Source organism: Pelobates fuscus, chromosome 1, assembly GCF_036172605.1.
Source record: "Pelobates fuscus isolate aPelFus1 chromosome 1, aPelFus1.pri, whole genome shotgun sequence".
Lineage (NCBI taxonomy): Eukaryota > Metazoa > Chordata > Amphibia > Anura > Pelobatidae > Pelobates > Pelobates fuscus.
Window position 1 is genome coordinate 265726615 of NC_086317.1, and position 12062 is coordinate 265738676.

General features: G+C 40.8%; 1 protein-coding gene across 1 annotated transcript in view; it reads right to left on the reverse strand.

Annotated features, from left to right (window-relative positions):
• Window positions 1-1591: 1591 nt before the first annotated feature.
• Window positions 1592-12062, reverse strand: part of LOC134565935 (multidrug and toxin extrusion protein 2-like) — a 177925-nt gene continuing 167454 nt past the window's right edge. Inside the window, exons 16-17 of the mRNA XM_063425667.1 lie at window positions 10975-11074; window positions 1592-1881 (exon numbers count right to left, since the gene is read on the reverse strand). Of these exons, the coding sequence (XP_063281737.1) occupies window positions 1628-1881; window positions 10975-11074 (354 nt within the window). The 3' untranslated portion in view covers window positions 1592-1627. The remainder of the gene's footprint in view (window positions 1882-10974; window positions 11075-12062) is intronic.

Consider the following 12062-nt stretch of genomic DNA (forward strand, 5'->3'; position numbering starts at 1 on the left):
ATTAATGACTCCACTGTTACCTGTATTGTCTGAATAACTTGACTCAAGAAAAGAATGACTGACAAAAAAAAGCATAGATCAATATGCAATATTTTTGTTGACAAATATAACATTGTAATGAAGTTTCCACAAGTTATAAATTTACAATTCTTTAGCTTTTTTTTATTAAAAATGTACTGAGAATTTTTTTAATGAATAGATAAAGAAAATTATAACAGACCATGTGGTGGACTTTGGTTAGCTTCAGAAAACAAACCAACAAATCACTGAATCTCACATCTACGGATCCCTTTCGAATCCCTTCTTTAGTTAATCTGAAGGATTAACTAAAGAGTCCTAGATTATAGCTTTGGTTTATCAATACATCTATGCCATGTAAAGGGATTCTAACAATGGATTTTAAGGTTGGGGTATAATACAAATGAATTAGAGAGATTAAATTGCATACAGTTTGTCAGACATTCATCAAAAATGAAGAGATTAGTATCTCTCCCGAGTCCATAACACTGATTTTTCATATTAAATAAATCCAGGATAGCCCAACTGGCAGGAAGTGCGTTACATAAACACATGGTGTTTAACTTTGATCTATTATTGAACTAGGATGGGATAGTCCCATCAAATGTGATTTAGTGTGCTAGTACTTCCCTGGCATCTCCAGCAATACCCTGGTCGATGAACAAAGAATAGTATAATTCTCTAGTTAATATATGAACCTTTCAAATCTTGTACATTGGTTTATGGGAGAACAATTTACACAATATAGTAATGTTAATTCAGTTCTTTATAATATGAAAGCTAACAAAATATATTTTCCAGCATTTCAAAATTATTGAAGGACTTTACCAAGACCATAAACTGAATTTTAAATACATTTTAAAGTTCAAATTACCACTGCATTATTAGTCATATACTGCATTAACGATCATTGAATTTAATATAATATTTGCTGATTGTTGAGGAGTTTAGTTGAAAATGGGATTTGTTTTACTTTAGGCTAAATGCTGTCACCAAATTATTGTTATTTTTTTAAAATTGCAATTTTTTTTCATTTTTGGGACCAGCTTACCTAACAGATATTTCACCTTTTAATGGTCAGATAAATATGTTGACTTTGACAAGCATTTGAAAGTGGCCCTCTGCATAGGTGACAATGCAGTTCCCAATGAACTTAGTAGGAAGTCCCACTCTTGCACAAGATATCCCTGGACTAGAATGCAATGTCCTCAAAGAATATCATTGGTACATAACAGGACAAGATAATTTCCTGCTATAATAATTATTGCATGTCAGTAATACAAAAGAGCAATACTATAGAACAGAGCAATATTACTACCTAACTGGTTTAAGAAACCTTTCCTTTATAATTTAAAACAGATGACATAACACATCATTCACTGACATCAAAATTGGTTACTATGAAAGAGTGAAGAGAACTTTTATTTTTTTTTAGAATTTTAGAGCATATTTATTGCGAACTCTTTCACTCTAGTGAAAGCAGTGACATATAATCTTTATAAATTAATAACACGTTTTCACAGCACTCAGACTACACCATGGTGAAAATAATTTTACAAATATTTCCCTGTAGAGTAAAAATACCCCACTTCTCTTGAAACGGGTAACTTTACCCTTTACTGGTTAGACATTTAACAATTATGCCAATGCTTAGTGCAAGCACAGCTGCCAACACAGCCAGCCCACGCCAAAGAATTAGCTGTTTCACAGAGAGCAATTCCCCTACAACATTTGTAGTATCAATCGTTAAATCTTTTTGTTCCATTTTCTGGTCAGTTTGTTTGTCATCAGAAGAAGTAATTATTTTTCCTGGACTTCCATTATCTTCTAAAGAATTCCCAATGTCAGTGTTTGGCAAGGGTCCTGTAGTTAGAGACAATTTATAATAAAACATGAAATAACAGTGCTAAAATATACCACTAATTTCACATACACAGATAAATACATCTTGCACTAACATTAACTGACAGTGCACACAAATATACATATGCATTCATACTGGCACTATATACAAAAAAGGCATGGAGTTTCACAATGGTACACATTGACAAATGCATTTAGAAACATTGACACACTAAAGAAATACACACCATTAAAGTTAAAGGTAATAATTACTTAATGCATAAACAGTATACTGTATTTCAAATGGGACAAAGTCTAATTTTGTAATGAGGTGCACAAGTCTAAACCTGGCTATAGGAGCTAAAGCACCAGATATGCGGTGGTCTTAAATTAAATATAGGGTGAGACAGATTTTCAAGGCCAGGATCAAGGCAGCCATAATGTGTTCTTAATGTATTTATAGTTGGGTAGCATGTTGAAATCCCCATCCAATACAAGGGAGCTTCTTGTTATACCACCCAACTAGTGTAGCATAAATACATTGCTGCTAATGTCATCAATTTCCAATTCCTTGTGTAACCGATACTATATACTTCCAAAAGGAGAAGTGGGTGGCACACACAAAAGAAAGAGGAGAGCAGTGATTTGTCTCTAATGAGGGAGACCAGTGAAGTACCAGTTAATGTAATATACCGTATATACTCGAGTATAAGCCGACCCGAATATAAGCCGAGGCCCCTAATTTTACCCCAAAAAACTGGGAAAACGTATTGACTCGAGTATAAGACTAGGGTGAGAAATGCAGCAGCTACTGGTAAATCTCTAAATAAAATTAGATCCTAAAAAAATTATATTAATTGAATATTTATTTACAGTGTGTGTGTATGAGTGCAGTGTGCGTGTGTGAGAATGCAGTGTGTGTGTATGAGAATGCAGTGTGTGTATGAGTGCAGTGTGTGTGTATGAGTGCAGTGTGTTGTATGAATGCAGTGTGTGTGTATGAGTGCAGTGTGTGTATAAATGCAGTGTGTGTGTGTGAGTGCAGTGTGTGTATGAGTGCAGTGTGTGTGTAAGAGTGCAGTGTGTGTGTATGAGTGCAGTGTGTATGAGTGCAGTACGTGTATGAGTGCAGTGTGTGTGTGTATGAGTGCAGTGTGTGTGTGTATGAGTGCAGTGTGTGTGTATGAGTGCAGTGTGTGTATGAGTGCAGTGTGTGTATGAGTGCAGTGTGTGTGTGTATGAGTGCAGTGTGTGTGTATGAGTGCAGTGTGTGTGTATGAGTGCAGTGTGTGTGTATGAGTGCAGTGTGTGTGTAAGAATGCAGTGTGTGTGTAAGAGTGCAGTGTGTGTGTATGAGTGCAATGTGTGTGAGTGCAGTGTGTGTATGAGTGCAGTGTGTGTGTATGAGTGCAGTGTGTATGAATGCAGTGTGTGTGTATGAGTGCAGTGTGTGCATGAGTGCAGTGTGTGCGTAAGAGTGCAGTGTGTGTGTAAGAGTGCAGTGTGTGTGTAAGAGTGCAGTGTGTGTGTATGAGTGCAGTGTGTATGAATGCAGTGTGTGTGTATGAGTGCAGTACGTGTATGAGTGCAGTGTGTGTGTATGAGTGCAGTGTGTGTGTATGAGTGCAGTGTGTGTATGAGTGCAGTGTGTGTATGTCAGGGTACGTGTAGTCTCTACCTCAGAGGAGGTGAGAGACTTAGACGTTTATCCTCCCAGAGGGGTTGTTTCTTCCGTTCCTCGCGGTTCTCTCGGCCATTTACAAGCCGACCGCGAGGGATCCACTTCCTTATATGACGCGACGCTCAGTAGTCGACGTCATGACGCCAACCCGGCTCGACCTTTCAGTCAAGTCCCGAGCACTAATCAGGACTCGTCGGGGGCGTGATTACCCTCTAGAATCAAGGTATAAAGTAAGGCTTTCGGCATCTGCTCATTGCCCTGTCGTGGTTCTAGCCTGTCTAGTCACTCAGTGCTCTTGTATTCTAGTTATCTCTTTGGTTCTGACCCGGCTTGTTTGTACTACCCTGTTTATCTCTGTTACCCTTTGACTCGGCTTGTCTCTCGCTTACCTGTCCTCTCGTTCCCTCGACCTCGGCTTGTTCCTAGACCATTTTCTACTTACTCCTTACGTTAAGTCCGGCCATTCTAAGGTCCGGTATACGTACCTACCACCTGTTTGTACTCTGCGTGTTGGATCCCTGTCCCGATCCTGACATTACGACAGGGCCAATGGATCCTGCAGGTACAAACACTCAGGTTGGTCCTTCTGACTCTAGGTTCGACGCCATGGATCACAGAATGGACCAGATGGCTCTAGCACTACAGGCGTTACTATCTCGTTCTAGTAATCAACCAGAGGAGATGCGTAATACTTCTATCTCTCCTGTGAGTTCAGGTCTAGAGGTAGCCACTGTAGGTGCTTCTTCCCGTATCACTCCACATGTACGTTATGGTGGTTCTCCAGAGAAGTGTCGTGGTTTCTTAAACCAAATAGGTATCCATTTCGAATTACAACCCCGCTCCTATCCTACAGATAGGGCGAAGGTTGGATTTATTATCACATTACTTGTTGAGAAAGCTTTGAGATGGGCCAATCCATTGTGGGAAAATGATAATCCGTTAGTATATAATTATAATGCCTTTGTAGCTGCTTTCAGAAGAACTTTTGACCCTCCAGGTAGAAAGGTCAATGCAGCTAGATTACTGTTGCGCCTTAGACAAGAAAACCGAACACTTGTGGATTATGCACTAGAGTTCAGGTCCTTGGCGGCAGAGGTTAAGTGGAATGAACAGGCTTATATAGATGTATTTTTAAACGGGTTATCAGACATAATCCTTGACGAGGTTGCTACTAGAGAGCTTCCTGAAAATTTGGAGGATTTAATTTCTTTTATTTCTCGCATTGACGAACGTTTAAGAGAGAGGCAGAACACTCGAGAGAGAAACCGTAGACCTTCCTTTAAACTAGCTCCTTCATTTCAAAGTTCTGAATCCACAACCTCACTTTTTCCAGAACCTATGCAGATAGGCAATACTCGCCTCTCAGAAGAGGAGAGACAGTACAGGAGAAGGGAGTGGTTGTGTATGTACTGTGGAGTCAGAGGTCATTTACGCCTAAATTGTCCTAATCGCTCGGGAAACGCTCGCACCTAAGTTTCTCTAGAGGACAGGCCTTGGGTGTTTCTATTTTGTCCTCTAATCTTAATTATAAAGATCACAGGCTTCTGCTACCCGTTTCTTTAACTTGGGAGAAGGGAGTACTAGAAACTATGGCATTGATAGATTCCGGAGCTGCTGAGAGCTTTATCGACCAAGTTTTTGTTACCAAACACGCTATCCCATCCCAGTTAAGGGAGACACCCTTGGCCGTTGAGGCCATAGATGGTAGACCTTTAGTTGAGCCTGTTATTTTCCGTGAAACCATACCCGTTAAATTAACTGTTGGTATCTTACACGAGGAAGACATATCTTTATTGCTTATTTCTTCTCCTTCTGTTCCCATAGTCCTGGGGTACCCTTGGTTAAAAAAACATAACCCCATTATTGATTGGGAATTAGGGGAGATAATCTCATGGGGTCAGGGTTGTCAGGACAGGTGCTTACGGACAGTGTCACCGCTTTGCGCAGTTAACACACCGATTAATTCTACCTACTCTACAGAGGTACAAATACCGCCCCTGTACCTGGATTTAAAGGCAGTATTTGACAAAAAGAATGCTGATACTTTACCTCCACACAGGTCTTTTGATTGTAAGATTAATCTACTACCTGGTACTATGCCCCCCAGGGGTAATGTATATCCTTTGTCCACTAAAGAGAACTTAGTCTTAGAGGAGTATATTCGTGAGAACCTTGAAAAAGGATTCATTAGGAGATCCTCCTCTCCTGCCGGGGCTGGGTTTTTTTTTGTTAAAAAGAAGGATGGTACACTAAGACCTTGCATTGATTATCGAGGTTTGAACAAAATAACCATTAGAAATGCCTACCCAATTCCTTTGATTACCGAGCTCTTTGATCGTCTAAAAGGCTCCAAGATTTTCACCAAGTTAGATCTCAGAGGGGCGTATAACTTGGTGAGAATTCAGCAGGGACACGAGTGGATGACGGCGTTCAATACCCGTTATGGGCACTATGAATACACAGTAATGCCTTTTGGCCTCTGTAATGCACCGGCAGTATTTCAGGACCTGATCAATTAAGTTCTTAGGGAATTTCAACATGACTGCGTTATTGTATATCTGGATGATATACTTATACACTCTAGAGAGATTGAGACTCACCACAGACAAGTCAGAAGGGTATTGCGCAAGCTTCTTCAACATGGCCTGTACTGCAAATTGGAGAAATGCAGCTTTGACCAATCCCAGATAAACTTTCTTGGTTATGTGATTTCTGGGGAAGGGTTTAAGATGGACCCGGATAAGCTCCAGTCCATTTTGGATTGTCCTTTACCCAAGGGCCTCAAGGCCATTCAGAGGTTTATTGGATTCTCCAACTATTATAGGCGCTTCATTAAGGGTTACTCTTCAATTATAGCTCCTATTACCAATATGACCAGACAGGGGGCTGACACTAAGAACTGGTCTACTGAAGCTCTTCTTGCCTTCAAAACACTCAAGGAACTGTTTGCTTCTGCACCAATTTTAGTTCACCCTGATACGACTCTGCCTTTCCTACTCGAGGTAGACGCCTCAGAGACAGGTATAGGTGCCATCCTGTCCAAAAGGTTAGGTGTGGATAAGCCCTTACATCCGTGTGTTTTTTTTTCCAGGAAACTATCAGGTCCTGAGAGCAGATATGACATTGGTGACAGGGAACTACTAGCAGTTATCATGGCTTTAAAGGAGTGGAGACATTTACTGGAGGGCACCTTACATCCTGTTACTATTTTGACAGACCACAAGAACCTGTCCTATATTGGGGAGGCCAAGCGCTTGTCCTCCAGGCAAGCTCGTTGGTCTTTATTCCTCACGCATTTCAATTACATGCTCACTTATAGACCTGGTTCTAAGAATTCTAAAGCCGATGCTTTGTCTCGACAATATGAACCTTCTGCGATATCTGAGCTGGTTTTGCCTTCTATAGTACCCAGGTGCAATATTATCGCCAACACGAGTCTTAAGATTCACTCTCCGTTGCTTGGTCAGATCATGAAGTTGCAGCATCTGGCGCCTAGACAGACTCCTGGGTCAAGGCATTTCGTTCCTCCTGAACTCCAACTGGAACTCTTACAGTGTTTTCACAACAGTAAGGCGGCTGGGCATCCGGGTATTCGCAAGACATGTTCCTTGATCTCTAAAGATTTCTGGTGGCCTTCTTTACGGAAGGATATTAGGGATTTCATCGGAGCATGTGAGGTCTGTATGAAGACTAAGCAACCTCATACGCTTCCATGTGGGTTGTTACATCCCTTGAACATTCCAGAGAGACCATGGTCCTGTTTGGCTATGGACTTAATTGTAGATTTGCCTGTTTCTAAAAAACAGACTGTGATCCTCACGGTGGTTGATAGGTTTACTAAGATGGCTCATTTCGTACCCTTAACTAAACTCCCGACTACTCCTGAATTGGCGGAGATATTCGCGAGAAAGATTTTTCGCTTACATGGGATACCTTCCGAAATTGTTTCCGATAGAGGTTCCCAATTTGTTTCACGTTTTTGGAGATCCTTCTGTTCTCAACTAGGCATCAAATTGAATTTTTCTTCTGCCTATCACCCTCAGTCTAACGGAGCTGCTGAACGTACCAATCAAAAGATTGAACAATATTTGCGTTGTTTTGTTTCTGAACACCAGGACGATTGGGTTGGTTTGATTCCTTGGGCGGAGTTTGCACACAATAATCTCGTTTGTGATTCTACTCGTTCCAGTCCCTTCTTCATGAATTATGGCTTTCATCCTTCCATTCTTCCCTCGGTTTCTCCTTCCCAAGGGGTACCGTCGGTTGATGTTCATGTTGCCAATTTGAGGAAGTTGTGGGATCAGACTCGACAAATTCTCCTACATAATTCCATGTTGTTCAAGAAACACGCTGATAAGCACAGAAGGGCGGCTCCGGTTTTTGTTCCAGGTGATAGGGTATGGTTGAGTACTAGAAACATTCGTTTGAAGGTTCCTTCTATGAAATTCGCTCCTCGTTACATTGGCCCTTACAGGGTTCTGACTCGAATTAACCCAGTTGCGTATCGCCTAGCTCTTCCAGCTGCCTTACGCATTCCTAACTCCTTTCATGTTTCTTTACTGAAACCGCTAGTCTGTAACAGATTTTCCTCCACTATATCCTCTCCTCGCTCTGTTCAGGTTGAGGGTCAGGAGGAGTATGAAATCAACTCCATCATCGATTCTCGAATCTCCCGGGGGAAGTTACAATATCTTATTGACTGGAAGGGATATGGTCCTGAGGAGAGGACTTGGGTACCTCAGGAGGATGTACATGCTCCTCGCCTCCGCAGGGCTTTTCACTCCCGTTTTCCATCTCGTCCCGGTTCCTTCCGCCCGGTGGGCGTTTCTGAGAGGGGGGGTACTGTCAGGGTACCTGTAGTCTCTACCTCAGAGGAGGTGAGAGACTTAGACATTTATCCTCCCAGAGGGGTTGTTTCTTCCGTTCCTCGCGGTTCTCTCGGCCATTTACAAGCCGACCGCGAGGGATCCACTTCCTTATATGACGCGACGCTCAGTAGTTGACGTCATGACGCATACCCGGCTCGACCTGTCAGTCAAGTCCCGAGCACTAATCAGGACTCGTCGGGGGCGTGATTACCCTCTAGAATCAAGGTATAAAGTAAGGCTTTCGGCATCTGCTCATTGCCCTGTCGTGGTTCTAGCCTGTCTAGTCACTCAGTGCTCTTGTATTCTAGTTATCTCTTTGGTTCTGACCCGGCTTGTTTGTACTACCCTGTTTATCTCTGTTACCCTTTGACTCGGCTTGTCTCTCGCTTACCTGTCCTCTCGTTCCCTCAACCTCGGCTTGTTCCTAGACCATTCTCTACTTACTCCTTACGTTAAGTCCGGCCATTCTAAGGTCCGGTATACGTACCTACCACCTGTTTGTACTCTGCGTGTTGGATCCATGTCCCGATCCTGACAGTGTATGAGTGCAGTGTGTGTGAGTGCAGTGTGTGTGAGTGCAGTGTGTGTATGAGTGCAGTGTGTGTGTATGAGTGCAGTGTGTATGAATGCAGTGTGTATGCATGCAGTGTGTGTGTATGAGTGCAGTGTGTGTGTGTGTATGAATGCAGTGTGTGTGTGTATGTGATGCAGTGTGTGTATGAATGCAGTATGTATGAATGCAGTATGTATGAATGCAGTGTTTGAGTGTGTGATGCAGAGCCTTGGTGGGGGTGGGCATTTATTTTATTTTTGTATTATTTTATTTTAATAGTTTTTGTTATATTAATTTTTTTAATTATTATTATTTTATTATTATTATTAATATTTTTATTATTTTTTTCGTCCCCCCTCCCTGCTTGATACATGGCAGGGAGGGGGGCTCTCACTCCCTGGTGGTCCAGTGGCATTGGCAGTTCAGTGGAGGGGGGCTGGCAGGAAGCACTTACCTCTCCTGCAGCTCCTGTCAGCTCCCTTCTCCTCCGCGCCGGTCCGTGCAGCTCCTTTGTCAGCTCACAGTGTAAGTCTCGCAAGAGCCGCACTATGACCCCGCGGCTCTCGCGAGACTTACACTGGGAGCTGACAGAGGTGCTGAAAGGACCGGCGCGGAGGAGAAGGGAGCTGACAGGAGCTGCAGGAGAGGTAAGCACTCGCTGCCAGCCCCCAGTCTGTATTATGGCAATGTAAATTGCCATAATACAGACACTGACTCGAATATAAGCCGAGTTGGGGTTTTTCAGCACAAAAAATGTGCTGAAAAACTCGGCTTATACTCGAGTATATACGGTACCTAATTTACCATGATGCTCAATATTATCTAATAAATGCCTGAGCAACACATTCCATAACAGCTCCCTTGTCAGTAGGCAATCACTGCTACTTATTTAGAATTTCAATTACAATGCACAGACAGACATTAGGCTTCCTAAGCATCATAAGGAATATAGCTGTCATGCTAACAGTCAACAATCAATGACAGATGTTGTGAACTTCAATGTCTATGAAGCGCAGCCAGATTAATAGGAAAAGGCATATTGCCACGCAATGTGCATCAACGTTTACTTTTGTATATACACAATGGAATGCTATAAGCACCTTAAACTCTGGGCTATCACCTACTAATGTATTTTATATGTTGTTCGCTACTCTTATTTAGCTTTCTAAAGTATGAATTAATGTGGTGGATTTTTTTTGTTTGCGTGCTATGTTCAGCACGGAATGGCATTTAAAATGTACCATGTTCTGTGTGTTGGGAACTATACTGCTTTTTTAAAGTTCCCTGCATCTGATTTTTTACAAAGTAGTTTTCATAAAATCCAAAAGGAAAAGTAAGAAATGGATTTCTTTATTTATTTCAGTTGACAAAATCTGACAATGAGTGGTACTCAAGCAAAGTTGTTTCAGTTGCTAAACAAATTGGCACACAATCCATCAATAAAATCAACCCTACAGAGGCAGACACCCAGGGACAGGGGAGAACATTGTTATTAAGATCCAGCATAAGAAAGAAAATATATGGTAAAGGGGGATTTATACTTATTAAGATACAAGTATTAAAATGAATGGAAAATCAAAAGAAAAAAATGCCTCTTTACTGGGTTAGGAGGCATCACTGGATAAAACAGGCACATCCAAATGTGTTAGGCCTCAGGAAATTGCCATCAATAAATAGTTCACTGTAGAATCATTGCCTTCCCAAGTGCAATGTAGGCTCCACAGACAATCTACTGAGCATAGCTTGTGGAAATAGTATAACATACATTACACTACTAGTATTAGATTTGATATAGCTTATTATTTTTATTAGATTACTTAATTGAACTAATTGTACATTAAACCAATGGGTCACCAACTACTTCTACATACATTATTCTGGTCCCTGTCAAAACAGATTGAGAACTAGTGGAGTAGAAGAAAATATAAGGTATTTAACATGGGATAGGTTTAATAATATAGAATCAATAAACAGTGTTGAAATATCCATACAGACTTAATAAATGTACTTACCATTTTCTAACATGCCAAAACTATTGCTGCCTTCATTTTTCCATGCAATGTTTGGGTCAGAGTCTTTTTTATATATTGTCAGTCCAGCTCGAATCTGAGCCTGGTTTAAAAATAAAATACACTTTAGTTTAATCAGTGGAACTCAGTTGATTATATAGATGTAGAAGGGATTGTATGTATTTATGCTTTTATTGTACGAATATGTGCAATACACCTAAATTCTTAGTACACAGATGACATACTACTATGCAAAAGTTTTAGGTTTGTGTGAAAAAAAATGCTGTAAAGTAGGCAAGCTTTCAAAAATAGAAATGTTATTTTTTTAATTAATTAACAAAATGCAAAGTGAGAGAAGAAAAATCTAAATCAAATCAATATTTGTCGTGACCACCCTTTGCCTAATTATTCATACACTTTAATAAACTTTTTTTTACTCGATAAGTAGTTTCTTCCAAACATCTTGGAGAACTAACCCCAGCTTGTCTGTCAATTCAGCCTCAGTTACATATTTCTCTTCAGGTAATCCCAGACAGACACAATCATGTTGATCAAACCATCATACCATCACTTCCGAAATTCATTATTTTTTACAATGAAAATTGTTCTTAATGGTTTCGGCTGCATATTTAGCGTCATTGTCATGTTGCAGAACAAGTCTGGTGACAATCAGGTGCCCTCCTAATGACATGAAGGATAAACATCTAAGTGTACTTCTCAGAATTGAGGAGACCATTAATTCCAACCTAATCTATTTGCTAGGAACCTCTATCATGTTACACTTTTGCCTGGTTAAAACCATTCTTATTTCACTCTTCTGCTACAGCCATATATTAAAATTTTTGACTAATTAGTCCAGAGCAATTTAGTAGATCTGCCTAAAAAGCGCAAAACAGATATAGGTTTCAATACCTTTGTTTTATAAACTTGACAGACAATGATTAAGACCCTTTCCCTAATCTAGTGTAGTCACAAAAGCAATGTTCTTAGAAGCAAAAAGTAATTGGTTGATGTAACGGCTACCCAGATAGAGAGAGGGTTTCTGCCGTTGGAGACGTCCTTTTTCCCTGCAAGCTGCTGTGGAGAAGTAG